Consider the following 21,431-nt stretch of genomic DNA (forward strand, 5'->3'; position numbering starts at 1 on the left):
GTTATTGCAGATGAGCTCAGTTCTGTATCGTGCTTCTCCTGTGCAATGTGGAAACTCAGGGAGGGTATTGGAGTCCCGGATGACTGTGTGTGTGCAGCCCCTGACAGTCCACGTGACGGCCCTGGATCTGTGCATGGATTCACTTTAGATCAGGGGTTTCCAACTTTTTTTATGCCACGGACCCCCACCGTTAACTGAGGGGTCTGTACACCCAGGTTGGGAACCTCTGCTTTAGAGCTTCTGCGATGCTGGGAATGTTGTGGATAACACACTTAGTGAGTTCGTCACACTGCTGTTAAAGGGCCGAGGGGGGAAAAAGTTCAAAGTAAATTTATTAACAAAGTACATATTTATCACCATATACAACCCTGAGATTCATTTCTTGTGGGCAAGCCCAGTAAATGCAAGAAACACAATCGATTCAATAAAAGACCACACCCTACAGGACGGACAATGGCCTATGAGCAAAAAAAAAACAACAGACTGCAAGTACAAACAAAGAAACAGACAAGAAACAATCACAATAATAAATTAGCAATAAATATCAAGAACAGATGAAGAATCCTTGAAGGTGAGTCCATAGGATGTGGGAATAGTTCAGTGATGGGGCAAGTGAAGTTATCTTCTCCGGTTGCCTTGGAACCCTTTCCCACATACCTCTGTGCCTGAGAAGTAGCTACATCTGACGGACGATCATCTGGCTCCTCACCGTACTCTGCTGTGGGTATGCTGGAACCGGTAGAAGCCAAGGTACTGGCCCTAAATGTAGCACTGATATGTCCTGGTCACTGTTGCTCTCAGTGCAGTGTATGATAGCCTTACCGTCCTTTGGTGTCCCATTGAAGCACAAGATGTGAAACATACTGAGTGCTCTTTTAGAAAGTGCTGCCAGGCTGCCAGTGGTTTTTCTCTGAAACCGCTGCATTTCCTTTAGGGAGTGAAGTTTCTTATGGACGGGTAATTGTCTGTGGCAGAGCTTTCTATTTCTTTTTATTGATCGTGATAGGGGTTTTGGTTTTCCGTCTTTCTGCTGATGACCTCTCTTTGAATGAGGTGTTGCCAGAAGTTAAACGGATAGAACTAGGGTAATTTCAACGTTTGTGTATCGGCAGATGAATTTCATCTTGTTTCACTTCTCCACTGTGGGGTTCATTCCTCTTACAGCATCTGAGAAATTCAGTCCTGGTAGGTAACCCTCATTTTTTGTTGGTTGTAGTTCCAACGACAGATCCGCACGTTCCAGTAGCTCCCACCGTTCTGTGTGAGAGCTTTGGAAAGTTGTCGAGACTGCTGAAAAGACATTCTTCGATTGACCAGCCTCTGCCCCAGCATTTTTAGACCCAGAGCTGCATTAGCAGTGTACACTGCCTTAACCCTTGTGGCATGTTGGAAGCCAAGCCAATTACAGAGAAGGTCCAGCTCTTCACTAAGTTTAAGACTTAGTCCTTCCACAGCATTGTGAAAGCTTGCCTTCCAGGATAGATAGCTGGCTGGTAACATAGTGTGTTACCTCCCAGGTGCGATGGTATGGGATGTCTCGGATCGGGTGCAGCGTATCTGAAGGGAGAGGGTGCAGCCTGATGTCTTGGTACACATTGGTACAACACACGCTGGTGATATCCTGATAGCATGGCGGAGGCTACGCGAAAGAAGGCGAAAACGTACAAATTCCATCCAGAATAGGAAGAGGAATTTCTGTTTACCTTGGTGAAAGACAAGTGTGTATGTATGTTGTGCCACCAAACACAAGCACAGACTAAAAGAGGGAATCTGGAGCGGCACCACAACACCAACCACCAGAAAAAACCAAAATAAACAAGCTAATTAATTAAGTGCCACCCTAATTAATGTCCTAATGTCGGCCCAGATGATCTTTATTTTGGCTTTTCTTAAAGAAGTGCTGGGTGTGTTCCGACTATCGCTGCACCCCTGCATTCTTCGTGGCAATGTATCGGTCAGCAGCCCAGAGGTTGGGGACCACTGGAACACAAGAAGCCTTTTACAGATGGCGATTTTTATTCAAGGAAGCAATGGCAATTACCGCAGAGACTGTTTTTAATGACTTTAAAAACAAAAACGACATCACAACCGCAATACATAATATACCGCTTGGCCCTGCAACAGTGACAAGGGGGGTAGAATCACTGTCAGAGGACGTGGATATTTTTCACTACAGTTCGATGAATCCCTGGATGTAATGCAAACAGCTCAGCTTGTTGTATTTGTCAGAATGGCTTTCCAGGATTTTACAGCAAAGGAGGACTTCCTCACTCTTTTGCAATTAAAGGAGAGAACGAGAGGTGAGGATATTTACAATGAGTTTAAAAAATATGTCTGTGAAAATGACATCCCCATTCATAAACTGGTGGCAATTACTACTGATGGGGCCCCAGCAATGAGCGGTGTGCACGTTGGTTTTATAGTACTCAAAGTCAATGCCTCCTTCGGGTCAAATTCACCATGTGAAATTCCACTTTCACAGATGAAAATTATTAAATCTAAGTACAGGAGCTGTCTTACTGACTCACACCTCACAGACTGTCTCAGACTGGCTGTCTGTAGTTATGAGCCAAATTTCAGGAACTAGCAGAAAGTATTCAGCCCCATTTATCACACTGAGTGCAACAGTCAATCTTTATTCATTTATTTTTCCTGTTGAAATAAAATTAAATAATGAAACTTAGAATTAAAGATGTGAAGTATTGTAATATTCTTAAAGAAAGGCAACTATGGCCTGTTTGATATGCTAGTTACAATGTTTTCTTTTTTGAATTAATTTGAAAGTTTAACAGAAGTATTTTGTGTAATTCAAATACAATCAGCTCAAAAGGCCTCAAATTGGAAGTACAATCTGAGCTGTTTTTTCTCTGAACGATTCAGTTGGTAGATCTTGCCTTTCACTAAGGTCGAGGTAGGGGATCTTGGGCTTAAAAAGGTTGGTGACCACGAGTGTAGAGTATCTAGGGGTTGAGTTAAGCAATGGCAAGGGTAAAAGGACCCTAATGGCCTCCAAACAGCAGCTGGGATGTGGATTACAAATTACAGCAGGAGATAGAAAAGGTGTGTCAGAAGGGCAATGTCACGATAATTGTTGGGGGTTTTAACAAGAAAGTGGATTGGGAAAACCAGGTCAGTACTGTACGTCAAGTGAGAGAATTTGTAGACTGTCTAAGGGATGGCTTTTCCGAACAGCTCGTCGTTGAGCCCGCCAGGGGATTGTCTGTTGTACAATGATCCGAAGGTGACAAGAGAGCTTAAGGTTAACGGACCCGTAGGGAACAGTGATCACAATATGATCGAGTTCACTTTGAAATTTGAGAAAGAGAAGCTAAATATCAATGTGTCGGTATTTCAGTGGAATACAGGAAATTACAATGGCAGGAGAAGGGAACTGGCCAGGGTTGACTGGAAAGGGACACTAGCAGGAAGGACAGTAGAGCGGCAGTGGCTGGAGTTTCTGCGAAAAATGGGGGAAGGGTAAGACAGATATATTTCAAATAAGAAATTTTCAAGAGGAAGAAGGACATTACCGTGGCTGACAGTGAAGTTAGAGCCAAAGTGAAAACAAAAGAGATGGCATACAAGGAAGCCAAAGCTAGTGGGAAAATAGAGGATTGGGAAGCTTCTTAATAACTTTCAGAAAGAAACGAAGGTCATTTGGAAGGAAAAGATGAATTATGAAAGAAGCTGGTGACTAAATCAAAGATACTAAGGCCTTTTTAAGTATATAAAGGGTAAAAGAGAGTTAAGAGTAGATATAGAACCCATAGAAAATGATGCTGGAGATATTGTAAGAGGAACTGAATGCGTATTTTGCATCAGTCTTCACAGAGGAAGACATTTGCAGTATACCGGACATTCAAGAGTGTTAGGGAAGTGAAGTATTGCAGTGAAAATTACGACTGAGAGGGTGCTCAGGAAGTTAATGGTCTGTGGCTGGATAAATCTCCTGGACCTGATGGAATTCACCCTCGGGTTCTGAAGGAAGTAGCTGGGGAGATTGCGGAGGTATTAACAATGATCTTTCAAGAATCGATAGATTTTGGCATTGTACTGGATCATTGGAAAATTGCAAGTGTTACTCAGAATCAAAATCAGGTTTATTATCACCGGCATGTGACGTGAAATTTGTTAATTTAGCAGTAGCAATTCAATGCAAAACATAATCTAGCAGAGAAAAAAAATAATAAATAAACAAGTAAACCAATTGCATATATTGAATAGATTACCAAAAAACATGCAAAAACAGAAATACTGTGTATTAAAACAAATGAGGTAGTGTCCAAAGATTCAATGTCCATTTAGGAATCAGATGGCGGAGGGGAAGGAGGTATTCTTGAATTGCTGAGTGTGTGTCTTCAGACTTCTGTACCTCCTACCTGATGGTAACAGTGAGAAAAGGGCATGCCCTGGGTGCTGGAGGTCCTTAATAATGGACGCTGCCTTTCTGAGACACCACTCCCTGAAGATGTCCTGGGTACTTTGTAGGCTAGTACCCAAGATGGAGCCGACTCGATTTGCAACCTTCTGCAGCTGCTTTTGGTCCCGTGCAGTAGCCCCTCCGTACCAGACAGTGATGCAGCCTGTCAGAATGTTCTCCACGGTGCAACCATAGAAGTTTTTGAGTGTATTTGTTGACATGCCAAATCTCTTCAAACTTCTAATAAATATAGCTGCTGTCTTGCCTTCTTTATAACTGCATCGATATGTTGGAACCAGGTTGGATCCTTAGAGATCATGACACTCAGGAACTTGAAGCTGCTCACTCTCTCCACTTCTGATCCCTCTGAGGATTGGTATGTGTTCCTTCATCTTACCCTTCCTGAAGTCCACAATCAACAAATTTATAGATGGTATTTGAGCTGTGCCTAGCCCCACAGTCATGTGTATACAGAGAGTAGAGCAGTGGGCTAAGCACACACCCCTGAGGTGTGCCAGTGTTGATTGTCAACGAGGAGGATATATTATCACCAATCTGCAGAGATTGTGGTCTCCCAGTTAGGAAGTGGAGAATCTAATTGCAGAGGGAGGTACAGAGGCCCAGGTTCTGCAACTTCTCAATCAAGATTGTGGGAACGATGGTATTAAATGCTGAGCTGTAGTCGATGAACAGCATCCTGATGTAGGTGTTGTCCAGGTGGTCTAAAGCCGTGTGGGGAGTCATTGAGATTGCGTCTGCCGTTGTCTATCACCACAATAAGTCAAATTGCAGTGGGTCCAGGTCCTTGCTGAGACAGGAGTTCAGTCTAGCCATGACCAACCTCTCAAAGCATTTCATTACTGTCAATGTGAGTGCTACCACTCATTAAGGCAGTCCATATTAGTCTCCTTAGGCACTGGGATAATTGTTGCCTTTTTCAAGCAAGTGGGACTTCTGCCTGAAGCAATGAGAGGTTGGAAATGTCCTGAATACTCCCACTAGTTGGTTGGCACAGGTTTTCAGAGCCTTACCAGGTACTCCATCGGGACCTTTGGCCTTGTGAGGGTTCACTCTCTTTAAAGACAGTCTAACATCGGCCTCTGAGACAGAGATCACAGGGTCATCAGGTGCAGCAGGGATCTTCACAGCTGTAGTTGTGTTCTCCCTTTCAAAGTGTGCATAGAAGGCATTGAGTTCATCTGGTAGTGAAGCATCGCTGCCATTAGTGCTATTGGGTTTCACTTTGCAGGAAGTAATGTCTTGCAAACCTTGCCAGAGTTGTTGTGCAGCTGATATCACCTCCAACCTCGTTCGAAATTGTCTCTTCGCCCTTGAAATAGCCCTCTACAAATCATACTGGGTTTTCTGGTACAGGGTTGGGTTGCCAGATTTGAATGCCACAGATCTAGACTTCAGCAGACGATGTACCCCCTGGTTCATCCACAGCTTTTGGTTTGAGAATATACAGTAAGTCTTTGTCGGCACACACTCATCCACACAGGTTAATGAAGTCGGAAACAACTGCAGCATGCTCATCCTGGTTGGAAGATGAATGCCTGAATACAGTCCAGTCCACCCGGTTCAAAGAGGTCCTGTAGGTGCCCCTGTGCTTCCCTTGTCCATACCTTCTTCGTCCTTCCTGCTGGTGCTGCAGTTTTCAGTCTCTGCCGAAACTCAGGGACTAAAAGTACATCCAGATGATCAGGCTTCCCGAAGTGAGGGCATGGAATAGCACGGTAGGCATTCTTGATGGTGGTGTAGCGATGGTCCAGTGTGTTGTTTCCTCTGGTATTGCAAGTAATCTGTTGATGGTAATTGCTTAGTGATTTTTGACCTTCATCTTTGTTAAAATTCTTTTTCTGTCATTCTACCTCAGAGGCTTCCTTCACCAGGTGGCCTCAAAGCCGTTGGCATGGCACAGCAGTTCTGTGCTGTCGAAACCAATCCTATGGTCATTGTGAATGTAATGTTCTGCTGCTGATGATTTCTCTCGGCTAGATCCTTTTTCACTTTTAGTCCTGCAATGATTAGGTCTTAACAAGCCAGATACCAAGCCAAATCTAATGCACCTGCAGCTCCTGAATGAGGATATTGTGGAGACTGGTTTGCTCAACATGTGTCCTCGGATGGATTGAAGCTCAGCCTGTCCATGCCTGTGCAGATGGGATTAGCAGCAGTAGCAACTCTGTGCTGTGTTGAAACTGTAGAAGGGGATGTTGTGGGTTTTGACCATGACTGTCAATCCCTGGACTAAGTGAAAGGTTGGCTGAATGGTGTGAACAGCTTCTACCTGTAGAGCTGGAGCACTGACTTTTTCATAGCCAAAGTGCATTTGGACATATTCTTTCAGAAGCTGCATTGGCTGTTGTGATGACAAAGCATGACTGATTCTGGTTATATGTGGACTCATCACCGTCTAAGTCAGCTTTGCCCAGCTTTGCACACATGGCACTGCGAGGGCAGTAGAGTGAAAATATAACACATCTTCAAAGCCATTGCCACAGACTGGAGACGTGTCTGAAAGCCGTATGCTACAGTGTCAGCTTCTAACTCCAGCAACGTCAATCACCGAGCACTGGATCAGGTCAGAATGCGGCGCATCTGTCATGTCTTCGCAACGCTCAGACAAAATCACAACTAGCATAGCCGCTGCACAAGCCAATCCAGCGAGGCTGAAGCAGCAAGAATGAGAGCAGCTCATGCTAAGTGTGAAGTTGAAATGCTGATAGGTAAACCTCATGTAGGAGCTACATTGAGTGTGTTCAAGGAGGAGTGTGAAGTTGAGACTGCCTTAGCAGAGGCAAAGGTGTATGAAGCAGCTGCTGACTCTGAGAAGGTGACTTGAGAAGTAATTTTGTATACTTCTATCAAATCTCCTTTCATTCTCTTACACTGTAGGAAATAAAGCTGTAACCTGTTCAATCTTTCCTTATAACTCAGATCCTCAAGTGCCAGCAACATCAGGACTGACTGAAGGAAGAGTGAGTAAGGGGTTTGAAAGTTGGAGGGGGAGGGGGAGATCCAAAATGATAGGAGAAGACAGGAGGGGGAGGGATAGAGCCAAGAGCTGGACAGGTGATAGGCAAAAGGGGATACGAGAGGATCATGGGACAGGAGGTCCGGGAAGAAAGACAAGGAGGTGGCGGGGCCCAGAGGATGGGCAAGAGGTGTATTCAGAGGGACAGAGGGAGAAAAAGGAGAGTGAGAGAAAGAAATTGACTAAATTCTTTAGTGGTTGGGAGCTCTTTTGCTGATGGTGTGTAATCGGCCCTTCAAGCCGACCGCCTCAGTAACCCCCACAATCCTAATTTAACCCTAAACTAATCACTTGACAATTTACAATGACCATTTAACCTACACAGTATGTCTTTGGACTGAGGAAGGACACTCAGGGAAAACCCACACATTCCACGTGTGGGACGTACAGAGATTGCGTATGGATGATGCTGGATTTGAACTTGAAACTCCGACACCCTGAGCTGCCATTGCTTTGCACTAACCGCTACGCCACTGTGGCATCCAAATATACGAAGTGTGTTTCTGTACGTGTGTGGTCTTCTGTTGCTATAGTACGTCCACTTTGAGGTTCAACGAGCTGTGTGTTCGGAGACACTCTTCAGTACACCACTGTTGTAACGCGTGGTTATTTCAGTTACTGTTGCCTTCCTGTCAGCTTAAACCAGCCTGGTCATCTGCCAGGTAAGACGCACTAAACATTCAGTAAACCCTTCAAGTTATACTCTGTTACTACTGCTTGTGCGCAAGGCCCTCTCTTCCTGCAGCAAACTTCCACTTTCTGTGGCACCATCTGTGATTTGGGTCACAGTGACCCACAGAGCAAAAGGAGAGCGGTTGCTTTCCATGTGCTAGATGTGAACTCCAGTGATGCCGTGGTCTCATCAGCTAAACAGCAGCTGGTGAAATGGACTGCAATGCTTCTTAAATGGGCCAGTCGCTGGCTACCACGAGGGAGTGGCTTTCGATGATGGACGCTCACTGCAACAGCATCGTAGTTGGTACAGATACTGTGGGCCGAAGGGCCTGTTCTATATACTATTTTACCTCACTGCCACGGGTGAGATTTCAGTCAGCAAACAGTGAAATGATGATTTTTTTTTTCTTTCTCTAGTGACACTGTGACGTTCCCCTTTGTGCTTTTGCTGTTGGATAAGGACTTGTTCAGCCAAAGTATTTCACGAGGAGGACTGAGAGGGGACACCCCGATAGGAGGCTGTTTGTCTCCCTACACCTCCAGGCAGGCATCTCGCAAACGGGAAGGGAGTGTGGAAAGTCGGGGTGGATCACGCAGCTGGGTGACAACCAAGCCAGCGAAGAAAATGGTGCGGACAAGGCGGTGCAATGGCACTAATGACATGGTCCATGAGACCGACAGTGACAGGCTCCTGATGACTTCCAATGGGGGTAATGGGCAGAGGAGGCCCAGGCCCAGAAAGTCAAGTGGCAAGAGAAACAACTGCCGGCTGAACAAGACGCCTAATGCCCGTGCGGTGAATCTCTCTCTGCCCAAAACAAAGATGAGGGGCACCAGCTCCGAACGTGCTGAAGGTCAGGACAAAGCAACAGATCCAGAACCAGAGGACCAGAAAGAAGAGGAAGTCGACCGGTGGGGTCAACAGCTTCCGATTGAAGTATTGGTTCATATCTTCCGTTACGTGGTGTCATCCAGAGGAGCTGTACCAAGTCTCTGCAGGTGAGGGGCCAAGGTGGGAGAGGGTGCGGAGGAGATCTACTAGGTTGCTGCCGAGATTAGAGAGCATGTTTTATAAGGATAGACTGAGTGAACTAGGGCTTTTCTCTTGGAGTGAAGGAGGATGAGAGGTGACTTGATAGAGGTGTATAAGATGATAAGAGGCGTAAATTGAGTGGACAGCCAGAGACCTTTTCTCAGGGCCAAATGGTGAATATGAAATGGCGTAGTTTTAAAGTGATTGGAAGGAAGTATAGGGGTATTTCAGAGGTAGGCTTTTTATTTGGAGAGTGGTAGATGCATGGATGTGTGGGTGGTGGTAGAGGCAGATACATTAGAAATATTTAGAGTGTAGAGAAAATTTGCAAGGATGTTGTCAGGACTTGAGGACCTGAGTTATGGGGAAAGGTTGAACAGGTCAGGACCTTATTCTCTAAAGTGTAGGAGAATGAGGGGAGATTTGATAGAGGTATATAAAATTATGAGTGGTATAGATGGGGTAATTTGTAAGCAGGCTCTTTGCACTGATGTTGGGTGAGACTAGAACTAGAGGTTAAGAGTGAAAGGTGAAATGTTTAAGGGGAACATGAGGGGGAACTTCACATAGAAGGTGGTGAAAGTGTGGAACAAACTGCCAGTGCAAGTGGTAGATGTGGGTTCAAATTCAACACCTAAGAGAAATTTGGATAGGCACATGGATGGTTATGGTCCGGGTGCAGGTCAATGGACTAGGCAGATTAGTTTGGCATGGACTAGATGGGCTGAATGGCCTATTTCTGTGCTGTAGTGTTATATGACTCGACTCTCAACTCTTAGGTACATGGATGACTGAGAAATGGAGCACTATGTGGGAGGGAAGGGTTAGATTGATCTTAGTGGGTTAAAAGTTTAGCACACCATTGTGGGCCAAAGGATCTATACTGTGATATACTGTTCTATGTTCTGCGTTGAGGTATTGATGCACATGTGTGGTGACTAGTGGCATGTGAGTGTAGGGCTGATGAAAGTGGGATTTGGAGATGGAGGGGAGGGTAGGGTGGTAACTGGTTCCCATGGGAGGTGGATGGTGATGAGTACAGAATTTAGACAAGGACAGGAATTTTGTCCCAATGTCTGTGCTAATTATTAAACACTCATTGATGCCAATCCCACAACCAATCCTATTTCATTCTCCCTGCACTCCCATTAGCTCCCCTTTGATTCCACCACTCAGCTACAGTATACATTGGGGACCTCACTTCATTCGCCAAAGCAGAAATTCCTGGTGACCAACCATTTTAATTCCTATCCCTATTCCTGTTCTGACATGTGCCACAATGAGGCCACTCTCAGGGTGGAGGAGGTCTAGGAGCCTCCAACCTGATAGCATGAACATCAATTACTCCTTCGGGTAACTTTTTTTTTCACATTTTTTTCTTTTCCCCACTCCCTTCCCTCTTCGAGACCCCACTCTGGCCCCTTACCTCTTCTCACCTACCTATCACCTCCTCCTTCCCTTTCTCCTAAGGTCCACTGTCCTCTCCTATCAGATTCCTGCTTCTCCAGTCCTTCAGCTTTCCCACCCACCTGGCTTCATCTATTACCTTCTAGCTTGTCCTCCTTTCTCTCCCTGCCACCTTTTTATTCTGGCGTCTTCCCCCTTCCTTTTCAGTCCTGATGAAGGGTCTTAGCCCAAAGCGTCAAATGTGTTCATTTCCATAGATGTTTCCTGACCTGCTGAGTTCCTCCAGCACTTGGTGTGTGGTGCTCCAGGTTTATACTAGTTAATTAACCCTTTGGGTGTTCTGTACCGTCAATGAACTTGGGAGTACTCTGGATTTGGGAGGTGGGAGGATCATGAGAGAGCTCGAAGTTGGAGGTGGGATGGTGACTTTAAATTTCTGTTTCATACAGTTGGATAGAACAAGAATGCCTCTGCTGCATCCTGAGAGTTACAGACTGGATATACATGGCATGGTAGCGTGGTTAGCACAGTGCTTTAAAGTGCCAGCAATGGGGATTCGATTCCCACCACTGCCTGCAAGGAGCTTGTACATTCTCCGTGTGACTGTGTGTTTCCTCTGGGTGTTCCACTTCCCTTCCACATCCCAAAGGTGTACGGGTTAGAGTTAGTAAGTTATGGGCATGCTCTGTTGGCACTGGAAGTGAGCGACATTTGTAGGCCACACATTTTCTTTGGACTGTGTTGGTTGTTTCAATGCATTTGGATTTACGTGTGACAGTTAAAGCTAATCTCTATCTTTTGGCTGAGGTGTTCTTTTGATCTGATCTTTGATCCTGCATTTTGAAACAGAATGGCTCGAGTGTGTCAGCTATGGAACGCAGCCGCTGAAACCCCCACACTGTGGCGCAATGTTACCATCTCTCGTTGCTGGGCCAGGCCTGGAAATAAATTGCAGCCACCGGTTCAGCAAAAAATCCAGAACACCTTAAGCTGGCTGACAGAGAACAGGTTTGTTAAGGCAAAAGTGTTGTCATTAGTGGTTTTGACATGATTGGTTGGGGTTGTCAGAGCTGATGTATTTTCAGCTGGGGGACATAAATGAGGGCTCTGATGTACCGTGAAGAGAGATGAAATGGTCTGTCTCTGAATGGACTTAAACTTGAGGACAAGAACTGCAAGTCTGCAGAGGAATCGAGTCATGCCCCAGGAGGGCATCGAGGACTTCTTTAAAAGGCAATGCAGCATCAGTCATTTAGGACCCCCATCACCCAGGACATGCCTTCTTCTCATTCCTACCATCAGGGAGGAGGTACAGGAGCCTGAAGACACATATTTGATGTTTCAGGAACAGCTTCTTCTCTGCCATCCACATTCTGAATGGACCCTGAACACAAACTCACTATTTTTTACTTTTTTCTTTGCTCCCTTTTTCCATTACTTATTTAATTTAATTTGTTTTATGTACAGTATGTATTTCATATTGTAAAATATTATGTATTGGCATTGTGCTGCTGCCGCAAAACAATGTTTTAAATGGACATCCTTCTATTCTGAGGCCTAGACTCCCCCACTATAGGAAACATCCTCTCACATCCACTCTATGTAGGGCTTTCATATTTGTTAAGTTTCAGTTAGATCCCCCCCATTCTTCTAAACTCCAGTGAGTTCCGACCCAGAGCCATCAAACATTCATACGGTATTTTAAACATAGTCCTATGGCCCACTGAGTCTGCACCTATTTTCACTAATCCTGTTTTATTCTCCCCTTAATCCTGTCAACCCTCTTACCTGGATTCTACCTCTGTAAGAGAGACAATAGCAAAGGTCATTTGGCCCACTGAGTCCTTGCAGATCCATTTTTTGATTCTCCCTGCCCAAGATTCCACCACTTGCCTACATACATTGGCCAATCACCCCACCAACCTCCATGTCTTCGGGATGCAGCCCAGCACATCATGGAAACCAGCCTCCCTCAATGGACTCGCTGATTTGATACAGCGGCCAGCATAATCAATGACCAAACCTCCCCCCCACCCCGGACATTCTCTCTTCTTCCCTTTCCCATTGGGCAGAAGATGCAAAGACCTGGAAACACGTACCACCAAGCTCAAGGACAGCTTCTATCCCACTGTTATAAGCTGTGGAAGCCAATTTATTGGGTATGTTTAAAGCAGAGGTTCATGGGTACTTAACTAATAAAGGCATCAAAGGTCACAGAGAGACAGCAGGATTGAAAGGGAAGATAAATGGCAGAATGGCCTAATTCTGCTCCTATGTCTGGCCGTGCTACCCAAGTTGATAAGAAACGTGCGGTGAAATGAGTTTAATGTGTAGACAGTTATTGGTTCTCCGAATTCAGGTTCCTTTCCTACTATAGAGGTAGGGAACAGAGAGAGGAGTTGCCAACTGATTGATCTGCATTGATGTGCTTTTTTACACACAGGTTTTCACAACTTCGCGTGTTCTCTCTCTGCCACTGGAACAGCCTAGTGGGTTACACCCTGAAGGTAAGCCAGTAACTTCCTCTCCTGACACATCAGCAGCATCACTTTGTTTCAGTTCAGCTCCTCAGAATTTATTATTAAAGTACCTATATGTCATCGTAATTTTTTATTGGGATACAACATGGAACAGTCCCTTCATTGAAAACCTGCACACGACAGAAATGGACAAACAGCCAGTGTGCAAACCACAATAAGCTGTGCAAATATGAAATAAAAGAAAAAATAAAAAATAAATGAGCAATAAATATTAAGAATATGAGTTGTATAGTCCTTAAAAGTGAGTTCATGGGTTGCAGGAAAAGTTCAATGTTGGGGTAAGTGAAATTGAGTTGAAGTCATCCCCTCTGGTTCAAGAGCCTGGTGGCTGAGGGGTAATAACTGTTCCTGAACCTGGTGGTGTGTGTTCTACGGCTCCTGTACCCGCTTCCTGATGGTAGCAGTAAGAACAGATCATGACCTCAGAATCAGAATCAGTATCAGTTTTAATATCACAGGCATATGTCATGAAATTTGTTAACTTTGTGGCAGCAGTACAGTGCAATATGTGATAAATATTGCAAAGAAAAAACTGAATTACAGTAAGTATATATACAGGGCCTATAAAAACTATTCTCCCCTTGGAAGTCTTCATGTTTTATTGTTTTAGAATATTGAATCACAGTGGATTTAGTTTGGCTTTTTTGACACTGATCAACAGAAAAAGACACTTTTGTTTCAAAGGGAAAACAGATCTCTACAAAGTGATTTAAATCAATTACAAATATAAAACACAAGATAATTGATTGCATGATTATTCGTCCTTTTTAATATGCCACATCAAATCATCACTGGTGCAACCAATTGGTTTTAGAAGTCACATAATTAGTTAAATGGAGATTATGGTGTGCAATCAAGGTGTTTCACTTGATTGTAGTAAAAATACACCTGTATCTGGAAGGTCCAACTGCTAAAGTATAGTGATTATACTCACATTTATACGGATGGTGCGAAGGAACCTGAAACAGGAGTGACAGGGTTTGGGGTGGTAATACCAGCAAAAGAAATTGGAATCAGCAGAAGAACATCTAATAAGTTAGGGGTGTTTACAGTGGAGATGCTGGCAGTGTTGGTTGCGTTGCAATGGGTGCAGAAAGCCAGACAAGCCAAAGCATTGATATGTTCAGATTCATCCTCAGTTCTAGCAAGTTTAAGGTCTTTTCACACAAACAGACAGCAAGATGTACTTTATGAAGTCCTTCAGTTAGTTACAAGAATTGCAAATCAGGGCGGTCAGGTAAAATTTCTATGGGTTCCAGCACGTGTAGGGGTGAAGGGGAATGAGAGGGTGGATGAGTTGGCAAAGAGGGGGTTAAAGAAAGAAAATGTGGAAATGCACATTAGTATCAGTAAAGTAGAGGTTAAGTGTGTAATCTGGGAAAAAGTCAACTGAATGTGGCAAGAAAGATGGGACAGGGAGGGGAAAGGGAGGCATTTATATCAAATACAAAAGAGTGTTGCAGTTACTAGGGTAGGTAATGGAAACAGAAGAGAGGAAATTGTGTGGACTAGGTTAAGGCTGGGGCATTGTGCATTAAACAAAACATTGAAAATGATAGGGAAACACCAGACAGGATTGTGTGAGGGATGTCAGGAAGAGGAGTCAGTAGAACATGTAGTTCTGAGTTGCAGGAAGTATGGGATACAGAGAGAGATGATGAGAAATAAATTAAGGGAGTTGGGGATGCAGGAATTCACATTAAAAGGGTTGCTGGGCATGGGTGAGAGAGCACAAGTCCGGGTATTTTTAGTGTTTTTAAGGGGTATAGGGGTTTTTTATAGAATATGATGAATAAACAGGAATAGGACACTAGGATGGTCAAAGATGGGAGGGTGAAGTGTAGGTTTGTGTGTGTGTGTGTGTGTGTGAGTGAGATTGGGTGAAGGGATTTAGAATGTATGTCCAGTGCACATTCTGGAGCAGAGGGTGGCGGTAATGCACCATTAAGCTGGATGCCAACCGCCGTAAAACAAGATACAGACAGACAGGTCCAACTGCTGGTGAGTCAGTATCTTAACAGGAACTATACCACGAAGACAAAAGGACACTTGAAGCAACTCCGCAAAAAGTTTATAGAAAAGCAGAAGTCAGGAAATTGATACAGGAAAATTTCCAAGTGGCTGAATATCCCTTGGAGTACAGTTAAGTCTATCATCAAGAAATGGAAAGAATATGGCACAGCTGTAAATCTGCCTAGAGCAGGCCATCCTCAAACACTGAGTGACCGTGCAAGAAGGGGACTGGTGAGGGAGGAATATAAGATGATGAGAGGCTTTGATCGTGTGGATAGCCAGAGGCTTTTTCCCAGGGCTGAAATGGCTAACACGAGGGGGCATAGTTTTAAGGTGCTTGGAAGCAGGTACAAGGCAGATGACAGAACTAAGTTGTTCTACACAGAGAGTGGTGGGTGCGTGGAATGCACTGCCAGCGATGGTTGTGAAGGTGGATACAATAGGGTCTTTTGAGGGATAAATGGAGTTTCAAAAAATAGAGGGCTATGCAGTAGGGAAATAGTAGGCAGTTTCAAGACTAGGTTATATGGTCAGCACAACATTGTGGGCCAAAGGTCCTGTAATGTGAGATAGACTTCTATGTTCTTGGTCATGCTAGGATCGTTCCTGTCATATACATGCTCGTAGCTTGTTAAGCAGCCTTATGTGTGGCACCTTGTCAAAGGCCTTCTGAACATCCAACTGCACAACATGAACAGTGAAAACATGCAAAACATTTATTCAGTTCATCCCCTATTACTACCACTTCAGCATTGTTTTCCAGCAGCCCGATATCCACTCTCACCTCTCCTTTACACTTTATGTATCTGAAGAAATATTTAGTATCCTCCTCAATATTATTGGCTGGCTTACTTTTGTATTCCATCTTTACCTTCTGATTGGCTTTTTTAGTTGCCTTGTGTTGCTTTTTAAAAGCTTCGCAATCCTCTAACTTCCCACTGATTTTTCCTTTATTAGTTGCCCTCTCCGGTTTTTATGCTGGCTATGACTTTTCTTGTTAGACACAGTTGCTTCATATTTCCTTTAGAATACTTCTTCTTCTTTGGGATGTATATATCCTGTTCTTTCCGAATTTCTTTCAGAAATTCCAGCCATTGCTGCTCTGTTGCCATCCCTGCCAGTGTTCTTTTCAACTCCAATCAAGTGAACTTTATTGTTGTTTAACTGCATAAATGTATATAACATATATAATGTATGTAGAAATGAGACAACGTTTCTTCGAACCAGGGTGTAAAGTGTCCAACACACTTAAGGGAAATAACACACAGTTCAAAGGGAATAGAATATAAAAGCCTTTGAGGAGACTGTTAGATAGGGACATGGAGCTTAGAAAAATAGAGGGCTGTGCGGTAGGGAAGTTCTAGGCAGTTTCTAGAGTAGGTTACACGGTCGGCACAACACTGTGGGCCTGAGGGCTGTAATGTGCTGTTGATTTTCTGTTTCTATATATGGTGTAAGCCAAACACACACCAGCCCTAACGTAAAAGGTGGTGGTGGCTGCATCATTTTGTGGGGATGCTTCACTGCTGCAGGGTCTGGAAGGTTTGTGAAGGTGCTGGTAAAATGAATGCAGCAAAATACAGGGAAATCCTGGTGGAAAACCTGATGCAGTCTGCAAGAGAACTGCGACTTGGGAGAAGATTTGTTTTCTAGCAAGACAACAACCCCAAGCATAAAGCCAAAGCTACACAGGAATGGCTTAAAAGCAACACAGTTAATGTCCTAGAGTGGCCAAGTCAGAGTCCAGACCTCAATCCAATTGAAAATTTGTGACTGAACTTGAAAAGGGATGTTCACTCATGATCCCCATTCAATCTAACAGAGCTTGTGCGTTTTTTAAAGAAGAATGGGGAAAAATTGCAGTGTCCAGATGTGCTCAGCTGATAGAGACCTATTCACACAGACTCAAGGCTATTATTGCCACCAAAGGTGCATCTACTCTACTAAATACTGACTTGAAGGGGGTGAATACTTGTGCAATCAATTATTTTGTGTTTTATATTTGTAATTGATTTCGATCACTTTGTAGAAATCTGCTTTCACTTTGTCTTGCTCTGTTGATCAGTGTCAAGAAAGCCAACTTAAATCCACCGTGATTCAATGTTGTAAAACTGAAACATGAAAACTTCCAAGGGGGGTGAATAGTTTTTATAGGCACTGTATGTATATTAAATAGTTAAATTAAATAAGTAATACAAAAACAGAAATTTTGCAAAGTAGTGCGGTAGTGTTCATGGGTTCAATGTCCATTCAGAAACCGGATGACAGAGGGGAAGAAGCTGTTATACCACCAGGTTCAGGAACAGCTACTACCTCTCAACCATCAGGCTTTTGAACAAAAGGAGATAACTACACTCATTTAAGGACTCTTTTATGTTGTTATTTCATGCTTATTATTTATTGCTATTTATTCATATCTGCATTTGCACAGTGTGTTGTGCACTGACCCTGTTTACAGTCACTGTTCTATATGCTCACAGAAAAAGATTCTCAGGTTGTATTGCGGTGGCCCATCAGCGGCAGGAGCAGGCCACAGCGACGTGGTTTGTCACAGATCAGCAACGTTTGTTTAAAAGGAGAGCTTCGTGGCATTCAGGGTCATTCTGGTGGCACAATCAGCGGCAGGAGCAGGCCATAGCAACAAGGTTTCTCGCAGTTTAGAAGTACAAAAGGGATGGCCATTGTTGGGGCAGAGTTGGCCAGTGATGAGAGTAGAAGTGTCAGGCTTTGGCTCAAAGAGGCATTGGCTCTGGGTCATCTTCTGTTAAGGTTCCCTTTTTTCTCTCTTGCTGTACCTGGCTGTTGTGTGTTCTCCATACCGGATATCAGAGTCCTGGGAGACCCAGGATCTCCCAGGGAACTAAATCTGCGTGAAATACGTGTAGCTACAGCACCTTGAGACTATGTTAAGGATCTGGAGCAGCAGCTGAATGTCCTTCAGCTTGTACAGGAGAGTGGGGAGATAATTGATCAGAGTTACAGGGAAGTAGTCACCCCTGAGTCGCAGGAGGTGAGTAGCTGGGTGATTGTCAGGAGGAATGTAAATGTGAATAGGCAGTTAGTGCAGAGCACCCCTGTGGCTATTCCCCTCAAAAGTAAGTATACTGTTTTGGATACTGTTGTGGGGTATGGCCTCCTTGAGGAATACCACGGCAGAGTACTGGTACAGAGCATGGGTCTGTGACGCAGAAGGGAAAGAGGGAGAAGAGGGTTGTGGTAGTGATAGGGAAGTCAATAGTCAGTGGAACAGACAGGAGGTTCTGTGGACGTGAATGGGACACCCGAATGGTATGTTGCCTCCCAGGTGCCAGGGTCAGGGACGTCTCAGATCGCGTCCATAACATTTTGGAGAGGGTGGGAGAGCAGCCAGATGTCTTGGTACATATTAGTACCAGTGACATAGGAAGGAAAGGCAAAGAGGTCCTGAAAAGAGAATTTAGAGAGCCAGGCAGAAAGCTAGCCAGCGTCATGCAGCAATAAGGGTAGAAAAAGGATGATTTGGCAGATTAATGTGTGGCTGAGATGCTGGTGCAGTGGGGCAGGGCTTCAGGTTCTTGGATCATTGGGATCTCCTGGGGGAAGGTATGACTTGTTCAAAAGTGATGGGTTGCACTTGAACCCAAGGGGGACCAATATTCTCGCGGGCAGATTTGTTAGAGCTGTTGGGGAGGTTTTTATCTAATCGGACAGGGTGGAACTGGAGTGAAGGGACTCAGGATAGGAAGGATGGTAAAAAAAAAAGCAAAGGTTGCATGCTGTCAGACTTAAGATAGGGCAGGCAGATGATGGGACAAAATTGTAGCTATCAGAGTGAGTACCAGTGCATTAGGGATGCAGAATCAAGAAGGGTAGCGAATACAGTACTCTTAAAGTGTTGTATCTCAATGCACAGAGTATAAGAATTTAGGTGGATAATCTAATTGCACTATTACAAATTGTCCAGTATGATGTTGTGGCCATCACTGAATTATGGTTAAAGGATGGTTGTAGCTGGGAGCAGAATAGCCAAAATTACACCTTGTATCGGAGGGATAGGAAGGTAGACAGAGGGGATGGTGTAGCTCTGCTGGTGAAGAATAGCATCAAACCAGTAGAAAGATATGACTTAGGATCGGAAGACATTGAATCCTTGTGGGTTCAGTTAAGAAACTGTGACGTTAAAATGACCCTCATGGCAGTTATATACAGGCTTCCCAACAGTAGCTGAGATGTGGACCACAGATTACAATGGTAAGTACAATGGCGTGTCAAAAGGGCAATGTTATGATAGTCATGGGAAAATGTCAACATGCAGGTCGATTGGGAGAATCAGGTTGGTAATGGATCTCGAGAGTGAGTTTGTTGAATGTCTACGAGATGGCTTTTTAGAGCAGTTTGTCATTGAGCCTACTAGGGGATCAGCTATACTGGTTTGGGTGTTATGAAATTAAGCGGAGGTGATTAAGGAGCTGAAGGTAAAAGAACCCTGAAGCGACAGTGATCACAATATGATTGAGTTCAACTTGAAACTTGATAGGGAGAAAGTGAAGTCTGACGTAGCAGTGGATTAAGAAAATTACAGTGGTATGAAAGAGGAGTTGGTCAAAGTAAATTGGAAGGAGCTGCTGGCAGGGATGTCAGCAGAGCAGCATTGGTGTGAGTTTTTGGGAAAAATGAGGAAGGCGCAGGATAGATGTATTTCAAAAACAAAGAAATACTCAAATGCCAATATAGTATAACCATGGCTTACAAGGGAGGTCAAAGCTAATGTAAAAGCAAAAGAGAGGACATACAGCAAAGCAAAAATTAGTGAGTAGACAAAGGATTGGAAAGCTTTTTAAAAACCTACAGAGAGAAAGTAAAAGAATCATTAGGAAGGAAAAGTTGAAATATGAAAGCAAGCTAGAAAATTCAAAAAATCTGAGATGCAAAGGTACTTGGGAGTCTTTGCGGAGAACACCCTAAAGGTTAACTTGCAGGTTTGAGTTGGTGCTGAGGAAGGCAAATGCAGCGTTAGTATACATTTGAAGAGGTCTGGAATACAAGAGCAGGATGTGGTGCTGAGGTCTCACCTTGAGTATTGTGAACAGTTTTGGGCCCCTCTTCTATGAAATAATGTGCTGGCATTGGAGAGGGTTCAGAAGGATGATTCTGGGAATGAAAGGGTTATTTTACAAGGGAAGTTTGATGGCTCTGGGTCTGTACTCGCTGGAACTTAGAAGGATGAGGGAGGGGAATCTCACTGAAACCTTTGGAATGTTGAAAGGCCTAGACCAGGGGTAGGCAGCCTATTCCGGCCCGTGAAGGTATTTTGACTGGCCCACAAGCAAATATTAGGGAAACTATGCTTATCCAGCCCGTGAGCGATTTTTCCTTATTCTGAGTGTTTCGCACGACCACACTGATGGACATGCATGGCGTCTTGTTACACTGGCCCCAGGTTCTGTTTTCTTCCAAACCAAACATTGGTCATATACGAATGACGGGAAGGCAGACTACCTTATTAATATGTATTAGATACTCTCCATGCACGCGCAGGTTTTCTGATGGGATCGTTCAAATTTGTAAACAGAAACAGCGTCACTGTGTTTTAACAAGAAATCCACGCTAAATATCCAGATATCTACATGTGCTATGATACTTGTTGAATAACTCGCGTTACGAAATAAAATCGAAGAAAAAAATTCCAATGGCAATGAATGCAAAACGCAGGAATTTCCAAGACACTTGGACACTCGATTACTTCTTCATTGAGCAAGCTGGGAAACCAGTTTGTCTCAGTTGCCTGGAAAATGTTGCTGTGAAGAAGGTGGCAAATATCAGGCGACATTACGAGACCCGCCATAGTGGAAATTTTAACAAGTTTACTGGGCAAGCAAGGAAAGATGAAGTTGAGCAAATGAAGGCTAGTTTTGGAAAACAAACGTCCTTTTTTTCCCAAGAAAAGCAGTGAAAATGAAGGAAATACCTGTGCCAGCTACGAAGTCTCAAAACGTATTGCAGAAAAGATAAAGCCTTTTACAGATGGAGAGTTTGTCAAAGAATGTTTACTGGCAGTGGTGGATATTGTTTGTCCTGAAAAGAAATCTTTATTTGCATCTATCAGCCTGTCAGCAAGAACGATCACACGGCGACTTGAAGAAATGTCAAAAAAGTAAAGCACAAGATCTAGGCAGTTTTGTGAATATGGTCCAAGAATTGAGAAAAGAGTTTTCATCTCGTTTTGCTGATTTTCGCTTGCATGCAAATGAGTTCAAGCTGTTTGCTACTCCATTTGATGTGGAAGTGGACACCGCATCAGAAATTTTTCAAATGGAATTGATTGAG

The 21,431-nt window shown here is 44.0% G+C and overlaps 1 protein-coding gene across 1 annotated transcript in view; it reads left to right on the plus strand.

Annotated features, from left to right (window-relative positions):
- The window catches only part of LOC140184961 (F-box/LRR-repeat protein 6-like), a 58,707-nt gene that overhangs the window by 14,110 nt on the left and 23,166 nt on the right, over positions 1-21,431 (plus strand). The window contains exons 3-5 of the mRNA XM_072238203.1: positions 8,550-9,131; positions 11,422-11,580; positions 13,016-13,079. Coding sequence (XP_072094304.1) covers positions 8,550-9,131; positions 11,422-11,580; positions 13,016-13,079 — 805 coding nt within the window. The remainder of the gene's footprint in view (positions 1-8,549; positions 9,132-11,421; positions 11,581-13,015; positions 13,080-21,431) is intronic.

This window comes from Mobula birostris, chromosome 20, assembly GCF_030028105.1.
Source record: "Mobula birostris isolate sMobBir1 chromosome 20, sMobBir1.hap1, whole genome shotgun sequence".
Taxonomy (NCBI): Eukaryota; Metazoa; Chordata; class Chondrichthyes; order Myliobatiformes; family Myliobatidae; genus Mobula; species Mobula birostris.